The sequence below is a fragment of the Drosophila sechellia genome, chromosome 3R, assembly GCF_004382195.2.
Source record: "Drosophila sechellia strain sech25 chromosome 3R, ASM438219v1, whole genome shotgun sequence".
In the NCBI taxonomy this organism is placed as follows: Eukaryota; Metazoa; Arthropoda; class Insecta; order Diptera; family Drosophilidae; genus Drosophila; species Drosophila sechellia.
Genome location: NC_045952.1, coordinates 2,940,151 through 2,961,936, shown reverse-complemented (window position 1 = coordinate 2,961,936; position 21,786 = coordinate 2,940,151). Strand labels below are relative to the sequence as shown.

Below are 21,786 nucleotides of genomic sequence, written 5' to 3'. Positions count from 1 at the left end.
GTTAAGAATTGTTTGGGTTAAGTTCCAGGTTACAATTGTGTTTGGTTCTATGTATTTTATTATTTCGTTCGCGTGTACTGGCTTAAAATTACAAATTGGATTTAAGTGTTTAATAATATTGGTGACACATTCATTTTTTACTTCTTTATTTTCGGTATTATAAACTTTATTTTCTTTTTCAAAATATGATTGTGTGTCTGTGTAATCTAGCTGATAGCCGTTGGAGTCTGGTTAAGGAATTATTTTAATTGTGCTTATTAGTGAAAGGTAAATGGGTATGTGGGATATGATTAATACTTGGTTATCATTGTAGTTAATCCAAGTGGATGTTTTAATGTTCAAAATGTTTTGGCCAAATTGCATATGTTGCATTCGTTTATTATATTCTGAATTAATAGTTGGCTATTTGGAAAGAAGTGATTTTCTTTAAATAATTTTGTCATTTTCTGTATACCTGGGTGTAAAAGTTTTTCATGTGATTGAAGTATGATTTCTTTGAATTCGGCGTATGAACCAACGTTCTTTAATAGGAAAAGACTGCGAATTACTTTTGTGTAGGTGGTATTAACAATTTCTATGTGTGCTCTTTGAATAATTTCAAAATCTACATCGCTCTCAATATAAATGGTAATGTTTCTATGGATAAAGTGATCGAGTAAAATTTGTTTGGCCTTTTCAAGTGTCATTACATCATATTGAATTGTGGTAATGGAGTTACCGAATATTTTTGAATGCTCTACTTTATTTTTATCGGATTTAATAAAGATTATTTGTTTTTTGAAATAATTTATTGGTTTTTCTGTTAAATTAATAAGGTTGCTATTGTCCTCTTCTGCACTATGTTGAGTAGCTTCACTATGATGATTTTCTTCAATTTTAATTCTTGATAATGCATCGGCAACTGAATTTTCTTTCCCTTTAATATAATCTATTTTAAATTGGTATTCGCTTAATCTAACTCTCCATCTTTCTAACTTAGCATTCGGTTCCTTTAAGTTATGAAGCCATCTAAGAGGTTGATGGTCACTGGCAATGAGAAATTGTCGTCCTAGTAAATAATGTCGAAAAGTTTTTGTGGCCCAAACTATGGCGAGTAATTCTTTTTCGATAGCACTGTAATTTAATTCGTGATCATTAAGTGTTCTACTAATAAAAGATATAGGATGACCGTTTTGAGAAAGGACAGCCCCGAGGGCCAAGTTACTTGCATCTGTGGTTAAAACAAATTTCTTTTCAAAATCAGGTAATTGTAAAATTGGGTCACGAATTATCAAAGCCTTAAGTTTTTCGAATGCCTCTATGTACTCAAGTTTTGTGTATCTATCTTTGCTCCTTTTTTAAGCAGCTGGTCATGGGTTTTGCTATGTCTGCGTAATTTGGAATAAATTTGCGATAATAACCTGTTAATCCAAGGAAAGCTCTTATCTCTTTTACTTTTGTCGGAATTGGGTATGAAACTATGGCTTTAACTTTAATAGGATTTGGTTTAATACCATCAGGGGTAACTATGTGACCAAGAAAGTTAGCTTCCTTTTTTAAGAACTCACATTTGTCTAGTTGCAATTTTAAATTTGCATCTGCAAGCTTTGTAAAAACTAATTGTTTTGAATTTAAATGTTCTGTAAGGGATGTTGAAAAAATTATAATATCATCCAGATACACCAAACAGTGTTTGTTAAGCAACGGTCGAAGGGTATTATTCATGCACCTTTGAAAAGTAGCGGGTGCATTCCTAAGGCCAAATGGCATTCGAAGGTATTCGTAATGACCGCTTTTTGTGGAGAATGCAGTTTTAGAAATTGATTCTTCGTCCATTTCTATTTGATGAAATCCCTTTGCCAGATCGATCGTTGTAAAATATTGGCATTTACCCAGTTTGCCAAGAATTTCGTCCATATTTGGAATTGGATATCTGTCAGGTATGATTATTTCATTTAGCTTTCTATAATCAATAACTACCCTGTACTTATTTATGCCGGAAGCATCCGTTTTTTTTGGTACGACCCAAGTAGGACTATTGTATGGCGAATTACTTTCCATAATTAATCCCTGATTCAGCATTTCCTGTACTTGGTTTTCTACTTCGATTTCGTGTGTTTGCGCAAGTGGGTATTGTTTCGAATAAATCGGGGAGTTATGTGTCGTATTTAGTACGTGTTTAATTGTATTTGTAAATGTTAATTTTTCTCCCTCCTTATATTCAAGATTTCTAAATTTATTTAATAAGCCTTTTAACTTAAGAGTTTCCTCCTGATTTAGGTGATCTAATCGAAACTGTGAAAAATCTAATTTTTTTATTGATTCCTGATCTGAGCTTGCAATTGATTCTGGTGTCCTTTGGATATACAAATTTTGGTTTCTTTCGGATTCTGAAGTGATTAATTTGTATGTTTGATCAAAAAGGGTAACTGTGTCATTTTTGTAATTAATAACTGATTGAGCATTTTTCAACAATTTTCTGCCAATTAGCATATCGTAATTAATAGAAAATCTGTGCACATAAAATGGTTCGGTTTTTTTGAAAATACTATTTCTGGGTAACACAATAAAGTCGTTCAAGGTAATAGGGCCATTTGATGTTAAAACTTCACATCTACTATTTTGAATGGGAAGACAAAATATATTTTCATTGATCATATTAATTGTTGATCCTGTGTCTAGAAGGCATTTGTATGAGCGCCCTTTGTATACTATTTTTATGTATTCGTATTTTTCCGGGGCTGTTAACCGAAAATTTTCGTTTAGTTCAGAATTATTTTGGTTTTGTTTGTTATTAATTTGTACAGATTGGACTTGTTGTTGCCCTTCATTAATGAAGCTATGATTTTGATACGGATTGTATTGATTTTGGTTATAATACTGTTGCTCGTAATAATTAGGTTGGACTTGTTCGAATTCATGCGCGTCTTGGAATCTAATTTCGTCAATAGACATTTTAGTTTGTTCACTGTCCGATGGTCTTAGTCGTTTAGTAATCGGGAAGTTAGTATTTTTATGTGTAGAGGGTTGTTGTAGTCGAGGGTATGTATTTCCTCTAAAATGCGTTGTTTGGGTTTTGTTGGGATATTGTTGGAAATGATTTTTTTGAATAATGGGTTGTGGGTTTATGTATTGGTTGGGTCTGAAATAATTAGGTGCGTGCCACATGGGTGGGTTGTTAGTCATCTGCTGTGTATAGCTAGGTCTAAATGGTTGAATGTATTGATTAAAATTAGGTTGGAAGGGTTGGGAATATTGTGATTGGTCGATTTTGAGTTTGAACATTTGTATTGAATTTTTGTGCTTTCGAATTCTGATTAGAATTTGAATTTTTATTACGATATTCTGGGTTTTCATAAAATTCAAAATTAATGTGTTCTTCATAAATTCCCTCATTTTGTCCAATGGTAATTAAGGATCTTCAGTCTGTAATATCGTGATTAGCCCATCATATAATAATAGTGAATAATTGTATTAGTAGTTTCCTTATCAGTATCTTAATAGATTCTTTAATAGCCTGAATATAAATAAGAAAATCCGATTGGTTACCTTCCAGGTGTAGTTTCGAAATTATTAATTGACGTCGTCTTTCCGGTTCTTCGCAGAATGCTCTTAGGCTTCCTCTGTATGGTGTCTCCCTGAAGTTCTCCAGAAGTTTGTAGTTTGGTGTTTGAATTCTAAATTCCGCGATGAGTCTTGCTTTAAGGGTAGGCCAATCTTCGATGTTCGGAAGTCCCAAAGATCGTGTAATCTGTCCGTCCAAGTTCCTTTCGATGGCTCCCAGTAGAATCCTCTGTTGTCGGACATCATTTGTTTGGTAGAGCGAAATTAGGTAATCCACTCTGCTGATAAAGGTGTGAAGGGTTTCTGGATCACCCTTGAATGGCATAATGTCTTTAAGCTGCCGACGGGCTTCGGCAAGGTTGATGTCGCTCAGCGCAACAATTTGGGGTGCGGCAATAATTGGTTGTGACATTTTTATTGTAAAATTTTTAAATTTTGTGTTTTATTTTTTTGTTTTGTTTCGGATTCAATGTTATTATTATTTTTAAGCTTTCTAGTTTCACTTTTTTTTTTTTTTGTAAATTTTTGTATTGTATTATTAAAATTCTATATTGTTTTTATTTTTTATTTTTATATGTTGGTTTTAAAACTTAGTTGCCTTGGGACTTAATGTTTTTGTTTCGTATTTCACTTCCACTTATTATTGGATAACCGAATTGGAATTATAATCCAAGTTGAAGAGTTTTCACGAATTTATTTTGGGAGATGTTTCGAGCACTGGACTATAAAATTTAACTTATTTTCCACTCGAAGGTTCTTTTTTCGGATACTTTTAGATCCTACCGACTGCGCCAGTAAAATTGTTGTTTTATTTTTGAGCCGAACTAATGTCCCGTCAGTTGACTAAGGGCAACGCCAAGAAATAAAAAATAGTTTTTAGGAGAAATAGTTTCACGACTTTATTCTTTGGATCTCAGCTTAAGACTAAAAATCAAATGCAAATTGGATTGAGGAGAAGCCTCAGTATTTGAACAATATTTGTATTTCGAGAGAGCCTCGCTCTTGGGTTCTTAAGATTAGGTAGCGTTGAAAGAGGGCAGTCAAATCTGCTTAGGTCAGGCTTTAGGATGTTTACAAGAGTATGTTTATATAAGAGTATGTAGATATTTTTGGTTGGAAGGGTTTTAAATAAATCATATAAATAGGTGGTACTTTGATTTCGTGACGGCTTACTTTAAAAAAATTCGCATAAAATTACGTTAAATTACATGTTTAAAATGAAGTTGGGTTGACATTTGCGTTAAGTTATGCAATCGATTGTTGTACAGAAGCTGAATGGTTAATGCTAGAGCGCCAACAACCAGGTGGCCTATAAAAAGTTAACTACAAATTTAAAAGAGAGATTAAATTTTAAAAGCCGTTAATTGCAATGGAATGTAGTGCCTTCGATCTGTATGGCCTCTCTCTTTCAAGTGATCTGTTTTTTCCCCAGCTCCCTTTTTCTTTTTCTCTACAATACAATCCTAATAAAAATGTGAAAAAATATGATATGTTTGTGGGCATTACAATACAACACAACACAACACTTAGATACTCGAGCACTATCATATATCCGACTCGGCTGCTGCAAAACACAAAACGTTTATAAAAAACATGAGCAAGAAAAAATAAAAAAAAGGAAATCGAATTTTCTTATTTTTTGTTAAATAATTATACCATTTATGAATTTGTTATACATATCAAGGATCTCACACTTTACGTCCCAAGTTCCATACTATAGGTTGCAGATTAATTTCGTTGAATCCTCAGCTGGGAACTAGGAGCAGTTTCCGAAATATCTTCCTTAAATCGTGTCCATTTTATTAGTGTTTCTGGAGATCGATATAAAAATATAAGTTTTCCATATAAATCCTCTTCAAGCCGATATTCCTGTGTTTCACGAACTAAATATATATCGGTGCATAACTTTAAGACTCGATCAACATATGGCAAATCTTCAAACATGATTCGCCTGTGATTGTTTGCAATAAGGGATCGGATAATTCTAGAGACTACATAAACAAATGTTGTATACAGTCCAATAATCCTAAAATATAAATTTATCTGATTGATATGACGAAGAATACAATTGCAAAATGTATACATACCCAGTTTTTTCTAAAAAACTCATAGCAGACGGAAAGGATTTATCATTAAACACGTACAGGACGATTCCATTTTCACAATTACTCAATGGTAATGCTGACAAAATTTCCGTATAAAATCTATCGTTGCAATAATCATTCATTTCCCACCAGTACACTTGACTTTTTCTTTTTTTTTTCAATATTATTGGGCGTTTAAATTTACCTAGTAAAAAAGAAATGCGTATTTATTCAAGGTGGGCGTGGCAAAAAGTTTTTTTGATAGTCGATAGAAAGCGAACAGTCCTGTTTTTTTTCTGCGCTTCTTGGCAAAAATTTATTTTTGCAGGTCGATAGAAATTTGTTTTTTTTTTGTCTCTTGCGCTGCAGTTGAATCTTGTTTTATTGATGGTTAATTTGATGGTACATTTTACATAGGTGAGTCTCTAGCCGAACAGCGAGCACATAAATATATATATATATATATAATATAATAATATATATATATATATAAGAGTATGTAGATATTTTTGGTTGGAAGGGTTTTAAATAAATCATATAAATAGGTGGTACTTTGATTTCGTGACGGCTTACTTTAAAAAAATTCGCATAAAATTACGTTAAATTACATGTTTAAAATGAAGTTGGGTTGACATTTGCGTTAAGTTATGCAATCGATTGTTGTACAGAAGCTGAATGGTTAATGCTAGAGCGCCAACAACCAGGTGGCCTATAAAAAGTTAACTACAAATTTAAAAGAGAGATTAAATTTTAAAAACCGTTAATTGCAATGGAATGTAGTGCCTTCGATCTGTATGGCCTCTCTCTTTCAAGTGATCTGTTTTTTCCCCAGCTCCCTTTTTCTTTTTCTTTTTCTTTTTCTCTACAATACAATACTAAAAAAAATGTGAAAAAATATGATATGTTTGTGGGCATTACAGTGGGCTTGGCAACATGGGCCAACAATCTTGCGCTGCGTCTTTGTCTCTAGAATCTGTATGGTGAATCTCAACCTAGATTTTATAGTTCCTAAGATCTCGACGTTCATACGGACAGACGGACATGGCTTTATCGACTCATACAAAATGGCTATTGATCCTGATAAAGAATATATAGTTACAAATAAATAAATACAACAAATTGCCTTGAATCTATTAAGTGAACCGTTTCGAATACAAACTTATTCCAACGCTGAAATCAACTATTTTTCCCAATATAAAGACAATTAAAGTATCGAGACCTATTTTTGTTCTTTATTGTTTGATGCTCAGTTTAAGATTGAAAATTAAATGTATGTATAATAGAGGCTTCTCCTCAATGCTTTAAAAATATGTTTGTGTATTTTGGGAGAGATTCTTAAGTTGAGGAGAAGCCTCAGAGAGAGCAGGCAAAACTACTTAGGTTAGGCTTTGGGATTTGTTTACATGAATGGCTAAGTGCCGTTGCCAAAGAATTCGTTTATCGCTGCCAAAGAATTTGTTTATCAAAGCGCATACTGAGCAGATGGCATACAGTATGGAAACCAATTAAGTACTTTATTGTTCATGGAATTAATGAAATTGGCCGGTTTGAATGGCGCAAATACGTCAATACCCTTCACTTAAAGAGAAGTCTATAATTGGGCTGGGATTGAAGGATATAGTACGGGTAATGGAGGTTTTTCAATTTATATTTGTTGTGGTGTATTTTAATTTCGATTTTTTGTAATTCTAGTTTTGCATATAATTTCATGAATGGGTTAAACGATACGTCAAATATAAGTACAATAAAATAAGTGTACTGATGACAATAGTCAATAATATGTAAAGTGTAACATTGTTTTGGGAAATCATTTCATCAATGTCGTTGTGTTTTACAGTTTTTATTTTTTTTATGGTAAGTGGTATCAATTCTATTTCTGGTTTTAAGAGATTTTCACTTAAAATTATACTATTGATTTCTATTTTAAATTGGGTCACTCTTATCATTTTGTTTCCTTCTATTTTTATAATATTAATTGGATTTTGGCAATATTGTTTGAGACTTGTTAGGGTTATAATTGTATTTAGTTCTTTGTATTTTATTATTTCATCTGCATGAACTGACTCCAAATTACAAAATGGCTTAAAAAGTTTTATTATATTGGTGACACACTCATTGTTTATTTCTTTATTTTCATTATTGTAAACTTTATTTACTTTTTCAAAATATGATATGATATTATATGGTGTCTGTGTATTCTAGGGATTATTTTGATTGTGTTTATTAATGAAAAGTTAATGGATATGTGTGATATGATTAATAATTGGTCAAGTTGCAGGCACCTGTGGAATTGAAATTTGATTAATTTTCTTTCATTTTTTGAATTGTGGTTTGTAGTAGTGAGTAACTCTATTTCTGTTAGTGATATTGTAATGGTCGGAGTCCGTTTGTTCCACGTTTTTGGATGGTCTAAATATATTTTATAATTTGCCTTTCAGTAGTGGGCTTTTTCTGTATCTTGTGTCGACTTCGAATACCTTTCTGTCACTGTTTATTTTGTTTTGTTTGATTTGTTGGGTGTCTAATATTGGTTGTCCAGCGTAGACAAATATGTGTGCAGGTGTCTGTCCAGTGGTATCGTGTTTGGTCTTGTGATTGTATATGTTAAGTATTGTTTTTATTTTGCTTAATTTGATTTCGTCGTCGTCGGATGTTTTGATTATTCAATTTTTTTTTAAGTAATTGTTTTATGTAGTCTTTCTTTATCCGCCACACCGGTCTTTGTTGTGTTAAGCTGCAATTCGGTTTACTCAATCTCCTCCAGCCATCGCTTGAGGGCCAAACTGGAAAACGTGCCATCTCTGTCTGCTTTTAGTATTTTTGACTGGCCCAGCTGGTAAAATATACGCATAGGTGCATTTTTGCATTCCAACCAGTCCTTTGTTTTTATTTCTTCTTATGTGGCAAATTTAGAAAAAATGTCCATGCAACTAACGTAATGTTTGCCTTCAGATGAGTAAATGCCTATCATGAGTTTTTCGCGGCATTTTTCTGGTCTGGGTGTAGTTTTTATTGGCATATCCGTGTTACGGTGCTCTGCCTTTGCTAACTTGCAGATATTGCATTCATTTATTATGTCTTGGATAAGTAGTTGGCTATTGAGGAAATAGTACGTTTCACTGAAAACCTTTGTAGTTTTCTGTATTCCGGGTGTAGACGTTTTCGTCAGTGTTTAAAATCAATTCTTTAAATTCTGCATAAGTGGTTATATTTTTAGATGAGTCACTCATAGAATTTATCTTGAATAACAATCTAGAAATCCTAAATGTCGGCAATGTTCCGACATTTGTTACTAGGGTAAGATCTGAGGTTCTGGACATTACACTTTCCAGCAGATCAGTGGCTTCGCATATAAGCGACTGGCACGTATCTCCTGAGGAGTCAATGTCAGATCACAGAATTATCAGTTTTAACATAGGGCTAAATCTTGAATGTAGCGAACGTAGGCGCAATCCCAGGAATACGAACTGGGAAGAGTTCAATGCTGGGTATCTGGGAAACTCCGTACCACTCTAGAACTGGAGGCCGCCGTAGAAGATATTAACTCATGTCTTACTAACGCGTTTAGAGAAAACTGCTCTCTTGACCGAGCCAAGAGGGATAAAGATGCTCCATGGTGGAACGACCAATTGGAGAAGTTACGGAAAGCGACCAGGCGTCTCTTTAACAAAGCAAAAAGAGAAAATAACTGGGATGCATTATAGATTATAGGGATGAATTATAGAACCTTCTGTGAGGCAAAAGTAAACTCATGGGAAGGCGCAAGACTTCACAGAGCAATCTCCAAAGTAGTGCCAGAATCAAATCAGGGACTACGAACGGAGGATAACTCCTATACTATAGGAGGTAATAGAAACTGTAACGGCAAAAAGTAGACCGTGTTCTACTGATTGGGACAAAGCAAAATCAATAGTAACAACGGAGAGATTAAGATGGGCAATTGGTACATTCTAGCCCTACAAATATCCTGGTCCAGATGGCATTCAGCCAATCCTGCTACAACGAGCGCTAAATCAGCTCGCAGTGCCGATCAAGAAAATACTGATCAGCAGCCTAGCTTTAGGACACATACCTACTGCCTGGAGTATAGCAAAAGTGGTCTTCATTCCAAAAGCAGGAAAGAAAGACATCACTGATCCCAAGTCGTTCAGACCCATCAGCTTGACATAGTTTTTGCTAAAAACGTTGGAAAGCTAGTGAATGTCAGCATTAGAAGCACTCTGCTTGTAGAGCATCCGCTCCAACGGACGCAGCATGCCTACAGGGCGGGCAGATCAACTGATACTGCCCTATATCACCTGAAAAGCATTATTGAGTGACTCATAAGGAAGTGGCGTTAGGTGCCTTCTTAGACATACAGGGTGCTTTCGACAATACCTCCAATGAGGCTGTCAACGTATCCCTGGCAAGAAGAGGACTAGATGCAACAACCAGCAGATGGATCAAATCACTACTGGCATCTAGGCGAGCCATGGCCACTATAGGAGGACAGTCGTCCACAGTATCTACCACAAGGGGTTGCCCCCAAGGGGGTGTCCTCTCGCCTCTCTTGTGGAGCTTGCTGGCAGACGAAAGTGAATCCTCAATAAAGCTTTTCAGATAAGTGATATAGGGATATAGATATAGATAGGTGATATAGGGCAGTATCAGTTGATCTGCCCGAGTTACAATCCTGTGGCCGAGGGAGGAAAGCTTCCAAAAAAACAAATGAGCAGGTATGAAATGAGAATGCTCTTTATTACAAAAGTTGTCTGTTTCCCTCAAAATGTTTTCGTTCGGGTTCTTATCTTCGTTTAATTGATTGCTCGTCTCGGTTTTTTCGTTTGCTGGATCGGTGTTGTTTCTCTGTGGTCGGTGAGAGGGGGCATGTTAACTGCTATCCCCACACACTGCTTTCTTAACTGTTTTTCTAATTTTTTGTTTGTGTAACTTCTTACCTTTAGTTGTTAGGAAAGTGACGCCTTTGTCTCTATCTACTTTGTGCAGTGAAAATCTCGGTGTTATCTTGTTTCTACGGGTTTCTTTTCTAAATATTGCATCATTAGACTCGACTTGTAGTGGTGTCTCTCTGTCCTTTTGCGTATGGGTGATTCCTGTGAAATGGGCTGTCGCGTCGACGGTTTTCTTGGTGTTTGTTCAGGCTTCTAGAGAAGTTTAATTCAATCTGTCCGTTTTCGTATGCTTTCTCGATTGTCTCTGGCCTTTGATTCCTAATGGCTGACCGAAGTGGGTCCTTTAATCCAGTTAGGAATGTATTTAGGCAGAATCCATCGTATTGGTCACGTTTGGCCGCGAGAGAGTGTCCACTAGGGTCTGCTTCTCTGGCGAGTGACATTAAATCGCTTCTAATTTTAGCGGCTGAGTAATACAATTTTCCCATGGTGAGTACGTCCGGAAGATTGTATAGCTCTCTAACAAGCATATCTTCTGTTTTCTTGCTAGAGTATAGTAGCTTGAGGTTTGTATTGATGTCATACCAACTAAGGAGTACATCGCAGACAATCAGCGCTTCGACTGCCCTGCCTTTAATTTTGTCACGGATAGTACTGTCCGCCTGTTGTCCACTGATGAGGCTAACAAAAGGAGCTGATCTACTCTGTCTATGAATATATCAAGATTGTCAGGTGGGCCTTCGTTGGTTGGTAGTTGATGTACAAGGTTTAGTAGTTGTTGTAGGTTCAGGTTTGTGTTTGTTGATGAATTAACGGTAGGACTTAATAATCTAACGCTAATCCATAGCATTGGTGGGATTATTGTCTTAGGATTGAACCGACTGGTCTTTCTCTTTTGTTCCTGTCGCTTCCCTTATCTCCGATAGACTAGATCCGCTTCCTAGCCATAATCTTCTCCTAACTGTATTACTAATGTTGGCTTTTTTCCCTAATATTTACGTGTATTTTTGTTTGCAAATAATAAAAATATTGCGGTATGGTTATGGTATGTGTAATTATATGTGAGGTATAAATAGGTATATTAATAATATCCTTTGTATTATATTCTGTGTTACTATGTATATGTATCTATGTTTGAAAGTGTATTATATGTGTGTTTCGCAGTTTCTTCTTATCCTTGTTTACCGGTGCTTAGTGTTAATTGTATGTCGTTCTTGTAGTGCTGCTGTGCTTCCATCCACATGTGACAACAGTAGGCGTTAAGTTGGTTGGTTTGTTCTTTTTTTATTGTATTATTTTTCTTGAATTAATTGGTTGGTTTTTTTTTTTCGTAGTGCGTGGTGTGCAAAAAGAATTTAACCGAGTTCAACAGAACTCAACAGTGTACAAGCGAACACGGTGTCAAGCGTCGCGCCGCCACTCTGGCGTGACATCAGCTCTTGGCGGCAGTGTACAGTGATGCGTCGACGTCGCAAGGGTTACACGGCGCAACACAAACACATACATGCTTACTTGATTTTGCCGAAGGAAACCGTATCACTGTGCAAATATTTTAATTTTATTTTTTTTATTTGTTACTGGTATTATTTATTATTATTTTTTTTTTTTCGTTCATGTAAATTGATAAGTGAAAACGATCCCGGTGCCTTAACAGCGATTGATGTACATATATTCGGACGTTAATCACACAAATTACATTTATTTTTTATAAACCACTTGTGTAGAAGATCCCGTTGTCTTGGAGGCGATCGATGTCCACATTCACTCCCTGCGCAGCGACTTCTGGTCACAACGAAGTCTAATATTCGACTGATCTAGCTCTTTTCCATTCTCTTTTCTTTTGTGCACAACAACCAACACTCAGCGGCAGCGACACCGGACTGTCGCCGCACCAAACGGTTGTTCTCAGAACTATAGAGCCACAACAACCGTTCGCAGTGCAAATATAGGCTGATGTAATATTACCATAGTGATAAAATTACTATTCTTATGAAGTAACCAAATAGCATACCTATACTCTCCCAAATATGCACACCAAGCGCTCTCCGACACACACAAACGGTCACCACACACAGTAGTTTGACATGTCAGAAAAAATTTTTTTCTTCTTTTTTGATTAATTTACCATTTTTATGAGCTCGGGTGTATGGATGATCCCGGTGCCTTATCAGTGATTGATGTACAAGATATGATTTGATGATGGACGCGGCAAGGTAGTTGCCCGCGAACTCCTCCGCCTGCACCGTTGTTGCAAGGGGATGTCAACGTGGCACGTTGCTGCTCACGTAGTTACTGAAGTGTGTTGCGGCGAGTTGCTGTCCACAACACAGTCACCTCGTTGTCGCCTCTGTAGCTGTGGTGTGGTACAGAGTGCGGATCAGGACCAGGTGGTGGCCACGATCGGTGACTATAGCTGAAGTGACCAAGTAGTTGCTGAATGAGTGTTGCGGCACGTTGCTGCTCACAACACAGTCACCTCGTTGTCGCCTCTGTAACTGTGGTGTGGTACAGAGTGCGGATCAGGACCAGGTGGTGGCCACGATCGGTGACTATAGCTGAAGTGACCAAGTAGTTGCTGAATGAGTGTTGCGGCACGTTGCTGCTCACAACACAGTCACCTCGTTGTCGCCTATGTAGCTGTGCTGTGGTACAGAGTGCGGATCAGGACCAGGTGGTGGCCACGATCGGTGACTATAGCTGAAGTGACCAAGTAGTTGCTGAATGTGTGTTGCGGCACGTTGCTGCTCACAACACAGTCACCTCGTTGTCGCCTCTGTAGCTGTGGTGTGGTGCAGAGTGCGGATCAGGACCAGGTGGTGGCCACGATCGGTGACTATAGCTGAAGTGACCAAGTAGTTGCTGAATGTGTGTTGCGGCACGTTGCTGCTCACAACACAGTCACCTCGTTGTCGCCTATGTAGCTGTGGTGTGGTAGAGAGTGCGGATCAGGACCAGGTGGTGGCCACGATCGGTGACTATAGCTGAAGTGACCAAGTAGTTGCTGAATGTGTGTTGCGGCACGTTGCTGCTCACAACACAGTCACCTCGTTGTCGCCTATGTAGCTGTGGTGTGGTACAGAGTGCGGATCAGGACCAGGTGGTGGCCACGATCGGTGACTATGCTGAAGTGACCAAGTAGTTGCTGAATGTGTGTTGCGGCACGTTGCTGCTCACAACACAGTCACCTCGTTGTCGCCTATTTAGCTGTGGTGTGGTGCAGAGTGCGGATCGTGATCAGGTGGTGTCCACGATCGGTGACTATAGCTGAAGTGACCAAGTAGTTGCTGAATGTGTGTTGCGGCACGTTGCTGCTCACAACACAGTCACCTCGTTTTCGCCTATGTAGCTGTGGTGTGGTAGAGAGTGCGGATCAGGACCAGGTGGTGGCCACGATCGGTGACTATAGCTGAAGTGACCAAGTAGTTGCTGAATGTGTGTTGCGGCACGTTGCTGCTCACAACACAGTCACCTCGTTTTCGCCTATGTAGCTGTGGTGTGGTAGAGAGTGCTTATCAGGACCAGGTGGTGTCCACGATCGGTGACTATAGCTGAAGTGACCAAGTAGTTGCTGAATGTGTGTTGCGGCACGTTGCTGCTCACAACACAGTCACCTCGTTTTCGCCTATGTAGCTGTGGTGTGGTAGAGAGTGCGGATCAGGACCAGGTGATGGCCACGATCGGTGACTATAGCTGAAGTGACCAAGTAGTTGCTGAATGTGTGTTGCGGCACGTTGCTGCTCACAACACAGTCACCTCGTTTTCGCCTATGTAGCTGTGGTGTGGTACAGAGTGCGGATCAGGACCAGGTGGTGGCCACGATCGGTGACTATAGCTGAAGTGACCAAGTAGTTGCTGAATGTGTGTTGCGGCACGTTGCTGCTCACAACACAGTCACCTCGTTGTCGCCTATGTAGCTGTGGTGTGGTACAGAGTGCGGATCAGGACCAGGTGGTGGCCACGATCGGTGACTATGCTGAAGTGACCAAGTAGTTGCTGAATGTGTGTTGCGGCACGTTGCTGCTCACAACACAGTCACCTCGTTGTCGCCTATTTAGCTGTGGTGTGGTGCAGAGTGCGGATCGTGATCAGGTGGTGTCCACGATCGGTGACTATAGCTGAAGTGACCAACTGGAATAAGCCGGTAGCATGGTCGTAGCTCTTGACTTGATATTCACTGCAGTTATTTTACGATAACGTCACTTTATTTCGGCTGTCAGTTCAGAACTAAATAATACAAAGAGAGAGAGCTTAAGATTACCCTATCTCGCACAGATCTCGGCCGCCGACCAGCATCCGAAGTATAGCTTCGTGTGTCGTTCGTCGTCACACGCAGCTTTTCCTGATGTTACTTGTTAACTACTCCCCATCACATTAAAAATGCGTCCTCGTCCATGTCTATGTTATCAAGGATTTGCGTTGTCGACATCGAGGCTACACTTTGCCGCTTGATAAATCATGATATTTAACATTACGTAGAATGCAAAGCGGATTGATGTTGGTGAAGGTGGCATCTGATTGTAAGCTGTGAGGAGTCTTAAAACTCCCCACAAATCTCGTGTAGGGGAGCGGCCTAGCAACAGACGCGACGAAGGGCAAAGCGGAAAGACCGAGAGTTAACGGTACCGCGGTGGACCTTGGACTCCGCTGGCCAAGGGCGAAGAGGTCGAACGGTAACGGTGCGGGCACAAAGAGGACGCACCGTGAACTAACGGTACCGCTGTGGACCTTGGACCCCAGCGAGTCAAGGGCAGGCCGGTTAAACGGTAACGGTGCGTGAGCAAAGAGGACGCACCGTGAATCAACGGCACAATACGTGGACCTTGTACCCAAGCGGGCCGTGCGCAAAAGGGGAAATAACGGAATCCCTGCGGCCTATAAAGGGGTAGGCGCGAGCACGAATGGAGGACAGTGAAGGAGACAGAGATATCGCGGGCGGAAGGTGGCCGAGTGTCGGAGTGTCAATTGAAGGTATCGGAAGTGTGAACACGCGGGCGAACGCGAAGAAAAGGAGCAGTGCAAGCATCGGGCGGCAAGAAGCCCGAAGGACTCAGAAGGACGAATCGCCACAAGCAAGTGGAGATTCTAGGAGCGAAGGAGAAGGATCTGACGTGTCGTAAGGATCGTTGGAGTCAGTGGCTAGCACAGGTGGTCCCAGGACGGGCGTTGCCTCGCCAGACGATACACCTTGCACCATAACATCCTAGATCCGTTCCGGCCGACGGAAGGACCTTCGGAAGCTAAGGCAAAGAACCCGACGTATCCGTAAGGGCCGGTGGAGTCAGTGGTCGGTACAGGTGGTTCCAGGAAGAGCGTTGCCTCACCCGGGACGATACACCCTAACCCCATAACATCCTAAACCCAGACCGACCGGCGGGGGTTCTGCCAGAGGAGGCGACTGCGACGTAGCGGGTTCGAGGCGGACAGTGGAGTCAGTGGTCGGTACAGGTGGTTCCAGGACGAGCGTTGCCTCACCCGGGACGATACACCCGTGCTCCATAACATCCTAGTCCCGACCGGACCAACTCGTCGTCCACGTCAAGGAGCCAGCGGTATCACGGAGGCAAGGCGTTGCAACAGGAGCGCCGCAGGAGTAACGAGATCTCCATAATTCTCTAGAAGAATTATTTCTTATATTAGAAATAGCATAATAAACGACTATATCAAGAACCTATTGCTTTTCCTTGGTCGGGCAATCACACAAATCATAAATTTGGTGGGACGAACGCACAAACTCTCTGAGCTAGCCGCTGCAATCAGTAGCGAGCGAAATAAAGAAAATCAGTTCGTTACAAAGCATTTGTAACCAGTTATATGCTGCAGCATTTCTTCGTTTGACTAGTGAAGAAAGGGCAGGATTAAGGCTGCAGGTGCAAGTTGACGAAGAGTAGTTGGCCGATCCTTGATATTCGTGCTAGGTCGATGAGCAGACCAACAGGCTGCAAACGGTTAATTGTACCCCATTCCATGAGCTGATAGCAACGCTTCTAGTTCGACCTTGCATTCATTTGTTTTCATCGAGGTGTGATATCCGGTCGGTGTGCACTTTTCAAATTATCTACCATACAAACTAAAATTAATTGTACAAGATTCAGTAATAAACATAGTATTTCCTAGTATTTTAGGTTAACAGTTGTGAAACCTTTTTTATAATCGCCTTTGGGTCAACAGTGCAACTTCAAAGAATGCAAAATATTTATTTTGGCAAGAGTGAGAGCAATTAAATTACTTTCAATATATGTATTTTTTTAATTTAAATAAATTTGAATTTACAAAGAAAATTAGATTTAATGTTTTACTGCGATGGTTGCGTGAGCATTTATACGAGCCTGAATTTTTGGGTAACACGCCAGAGTATCTGCTTCTTAGCCTATAAATCAATCTTGTAAGTGGCCTCACCAAATATTGTCCTTTTTGACCACCCTCCCTTGAATTAGGACCGTTGTCCCTATATCAGCATAGACCCTATTCTCGACATACAGGGGCGTAAGTTTATCCCCCAGTCTCTTGTTGGTTTTAACTAACACCTTCTCACCCCTCTCAAATACTCTATTCTGCCTAGTCGGATTATTCCTATCTAACTGCTCCTGCTGTTCCTTCTTTTGGCTTATGATTATATCAGGGGCAATGTCGGCATTAGCATGGATGATCTCGACATGTTTTCTATTCGTGACAGAATGAAATGACCTGTTATACTCTATAGTCGCCTGAAGGAATAATTCAGTAAAATCTTATATTTTCCTTTCCAATTTAAGACACCTGGCTATCGCTATAAGACTACTGTGGAACCTTTCCACCTGACCATTGGACGTACTGCGTAGAGGTGGGGCATTTGCAATTTGAATATCGTATTGATTTTTTAGCATGGATCGTATTGTTTCGGAGTTAAGCGATGCCTCGTTATCGCAACATATCGATTTAACATTAGGAAAAAGGTTGACCAGCTGAAGGATTGGGGCTTTACATCCAATATTGAACGCGATTCAATTGGCTGAACCACCGCAAACTTGCTAAATTTATCAACAGCGGTGAGGAAGTACTTTCCCCCTGTTGCGAAGATGTCTATATGTAACATCTCCCCAGTTGCGTTGGCATTGGGGTTATATCTAATTCCTGTTTTACTGGATGCCTGTTGTATTTTGCCTTTTGGCTAACCCTGCAGTTTAAAACGATCTCGGGTGCAATCTTACCCATTTTTGGAAAATAGTAGTCAAGTAGCACTTGCTTAACGTTCTCTTGAGCAGCCTTATGAGCTCTGTTATGTTCAATAACTAAAATTTCTAATTTTTGAATTTGAGTTCTTGTCAGAGACCGCAAATATAAGGGGCTGATGGTCCGAAAATATGTTTATTTCGTTTTTGCCATAGAGGTAGTGTCGGAGACAGTCCATGGCCCAAATGATTGCCAATAACTCCCTTTCATTTGTCGCATAATTTAATTCCCTTTCTTTTAGCGTTCGGGATATCATTGTTATTGGCCTGTTTCTCTGAAACAGTACTGCACCTATGCCAAAGGATGACGCATCGGTCGTCAAATCAAATGGTCTCATAAAATCATGATAATGAAGAATAACGTCCTCTCTCTTGTCAAATGCTCTAAGCTGAGACTTATCAAAACTGACCGGAATCCCTTTTGAACGGTATTTGCTGACCCTGCCACTTTCACCTTTCAGAATACTCGCCAAAGGTCTAGCTATTGATGCGAAATCCTTTATAAAGCATCGATAATAACTTGCCAAGCCCAAGAACGATCTCAGCTCAAACAAATTGCTGGCCTGTTTAAAATCCTTGATGGCCTGGACCTTGTCCTGGCTTGTCCTAATACCCTCCTTTGTGACAACAAAACCAAGGAAGTCAACACTTTCTTTAAAAAATTTTGACTTTTGCCTTTGGAGGCTCTCTAAAACCTGTCCGATATGAACAATGTGGGACTCTTCAGTTTCTGAAAAAACAATAACGTCATCCACCTAAACGTAACAGATTTTTCCTATCTTATCCCATAGTACATCATCTATGGCCCTCTGAAAGATGCTTGAGGCATTCTTCAGCCCGAACGGTAGGCGGCAGAACTTATATTTGCCTCCGTTGACGGAAAATGATGTCTTTTCTCGGTCCAATTCTGCAAGTTCAATCTGGTGGTATCCGGACTTAAGGTCGAGAGTGGTGAAAAATTTTGATTTCCGAGATTCAACAGTATCATATTTATGCTCGGCATCGGGTATCTATCGGCAATAGTTTTTAAATTTAACTTCCTGAAATCGACTACTATGCTTTTATTGAGAGATCCCGCAGCGTCAGTGCCTTTTTTACCTATAACCCATATGGGGTTATTGTAGGGAGACCTGGATGGCCGAATAATGCGATTTCTGAGTAGATCTTTAATCTCCCGATTCACGAAATCGGAAGCACCCATAGGAAACGGGTACAATTTTGAATAAACTGGCTCATTGTACTCTGTTCGAATGGTCGCTACGACATTTGTGTTGAATGGTAACTTCTCATTGGGATCATCAAAGGCTCTCGAGTTTTTACACATCATCTTCCTGAACTTTTGGGGGCACGACAATATCCTCAATCTTCGTAAAGTTAACTTGAGCGCATTTTTGAAAGTGTAGATCTTCACGTCCTCCATTAAACTTGACAGAATTGCCCTTGAGGTCAATTGTCGCACCTACCTGAGCTAAAAGGTCAAGGCCTACTATTCCGTCAAATGTTTTAAGTCCGGGTAATAGGAAGAAATGGCTCTTTACACCAAACAGATTAAGCTCACATTTGCGTTCTATTTTTTCAAAGCCATGAAGTGACTTAACAATAATAGGTGAGTCGACGGGAACTGAAGTCGGCAAACCAATCTCTTTCTTTATGTAGCTTTTAGAGGCTCCCGTATCCACTAGAAATTTTCGTTGCTCCCCCGCTACTGTTCGCTGGACGAACGGAAGCAGGGATGAACCCCTAAAAAATGTACGGAATCGCTTTCATAGTCTGTTTCCTCTTCACCGTCTATGTCATCCACCGCATCGTTAGCAATCTGATTATAATGATCCTCCTTTTGATCATTCCGATCTTCTTCAAACAGATGGTTAACCCTTGAAATCAGACATTCTTTGAGAGCTAGTCGGTCTATTTTGTGCACTCTGCTGCTGTGCGTCAAGCGTCTGTGGCGCCCTGAGGGCGCTGAAAGTTTGTCAGCTGACGAAACCTCGACGAAAGTCCATCTTCTCTAACGGTCCATTGTCAACAACCGGTCGTCCACCATTGTCCCTTGTAAAAAATGGATTTTTTACCCACTTTTTAAACGTCGGTTCATGGTTGGATTCTGTTGTCCTTAGTAATTGACGATTTTGAGCCTGCCTGAGATATTTTTCTTCTATGGACCTGGCATATTGTGTCGCAAAAGCATGCCACTCGTGATTTGCCTCTATTTCCTGAGCCATTGCTAGGGCAGAAGGCAGGTCTGCAGGTTGAGCAGCAAATGGAACATCAGTTAAGTTTCTCTTTAGCCCAGAAATAAAGACACGCAGGGCATCAGACCTATGTTTATCATTCATATATCGGGCATGGTCCGTCTCATATGTCATAGTTGTCTTGTTTGTAAGGAGTGAGAGTTTCTTCTCAACCTCCTCATAAAACTGGGTAATAGACATCTGCCCCTGCCTGAGTGTTGTAAGCCCTTGCTCGAGCAAGTGTAATGGGCGTTTATCGGAATAGGTAAAGTCAAGTCGGCTAATAATGGCGTCAAAATTAAGGACTGTATTAAATGAAGAAAGAACAGAGTCAGCAGATCCCCTAATTTTGTTGCGGATTATGAGAACAGCCTGGTAATGCCTAGAACTACCGCTATACTCTCTGAATAATTCATATGCAGCTGCTTGTCGCCAAGAAACATATTTTCCCTGAGACCCATCAAACTCTGGCAATGATTTTTCCGCATCGAGGCCTTCATCACAACTCACATTGCCGGTTACAGCAATAGGCACGTACACTGCAATCTCAGGAGCAGATATTGTTGAAGCGGTAAACTTATTTTTGACTTCCTCCAACTTCTTTTCAAAATCTTCTCTCTGCACATTTAATGCAGCCGATACCGCTACATTTATGACTGCCTGTAGTTGTTGTGGATCCATATTGTAAGTTTTCTTTCTTATACGTTCGGCCTCGTCGGTTAAAGCGAGCTTACTCAGTTGATCAACCAACTCTTCAGACTCTGTCTCGCTCATACAACCGCGTCAAGGTATTTGGCAGTCCCGCACAGATAATGCAAACAAATGCAGAATACAAAAGAAAGGTAAGAAAAAATTGATCCCTCGCCAAGCTAGGCGCTAAGCTAAGCGCTTATCTATTCACCGTATTCTTGCACGTGTCTCAAATTTTACTATTAGGAAAAAAAAAACACCGGGACCGAGAAATAAGCATGCAACTAGTCGTCCGCTGAAAACTGTACCTTCTATGCAAAGTAGAAACTAGTCAATTAAATTAGTGCCAACAACTGATATTTAACATTTAATTGCATTATTTTGTTACATTTCCTTTTAATTTCTTTTGGCAATTCATAAAAAGGGGTTTCACTCACATGAATCTATGATAGTTTTCCTTCTTCCTTTTCGGGTATTGTTGTTGCGTTTGTCTCCTTCTCCTCTGCCAGGACAGTTCGTCCTAGATTGCCAACTCAAATGGGGTTTATTTAGCTCGTGCCTTCCAGATTATGTGATCTTGTCGGGGTCGTCGACTTGGTTGGGCGCCAGATATGATTTGATGATGGACGCGGCAAGGTAGTTGCCCGCGAACTCCTTTGCCTGCACCGTTGTTGCAAGGGGATGTCAACGTGGCACGTTGCTGCTCACGTAGTTGGTGAAGTGTGTTGCGGCGAGTTGCTGCCCACAACACAGTCACCTCGTGGCCGCCTCTGTAGCTGTGCTGTGGTACAGAGTGCGGATCTGGACCAGGTGGTGGCCACGATCGGTGACTATAGCTGAAGTGACCAAGTAGTTGCTGAATGTGTGTTGCGGCACGTTGCTGCTCACAACACAGTCACCTCGTTTTCGCCTATGTAGCTGTGGTGTGGTAGAGAGTGCGGATCAGGACCAGGTGGTGTCCACGATCGGTGACTATAGCTGAAGTGACCAAGTATTTGCTGAATGTGTGTTGCGGCACGTTGCTGCTCACAACACAGTCACCTCGTTGTCGCCTCTGTAGCTGTGGTGTGGTGCAGAGTGCGGATCAGGACCAGGTGGTGGCCACGATCGGTGACTATAGCTGAAGTGACCAAGTAGT

At 40.2% G+C, this 21,786-nt stretch overlaps 1 protein-coding gene across 2 annotated transcripts in view; it reads right to left on the bottom strand.

Moving 5' to 3' along the window:
• Positions 1 to 5,156: 5,156 nt before the first annotated feature.
• Positions 5,157 to 21,786, bottom strand: part of LOC116801542 (piezo-type mechanosensitive ion channel component) — an 85,045-nt gene continuing 68,415 nt past the window's right edge. For both annotated transcript variants that reach the window (XM_032721858.1, XM_032721859.1), the window contains exons 4-5: positions 5,631 to 5,832; positions 5,157 to 5,569 (exon numbers count right to left, since the gene is read on the bottom strand). In XM_032721858.1, coding sequence (XP_032577749.1) covers positions 5,272 to 5,569; positions 5,631 to 5,832 — 500 coding nt within the window. In that variant the 3' untranslated portion in view covers positions 5,157 to 5,271. The remainder of the gene's footprint in view (positions 5,570 to 5,630; positions 5,833 to 21,786) is intronic.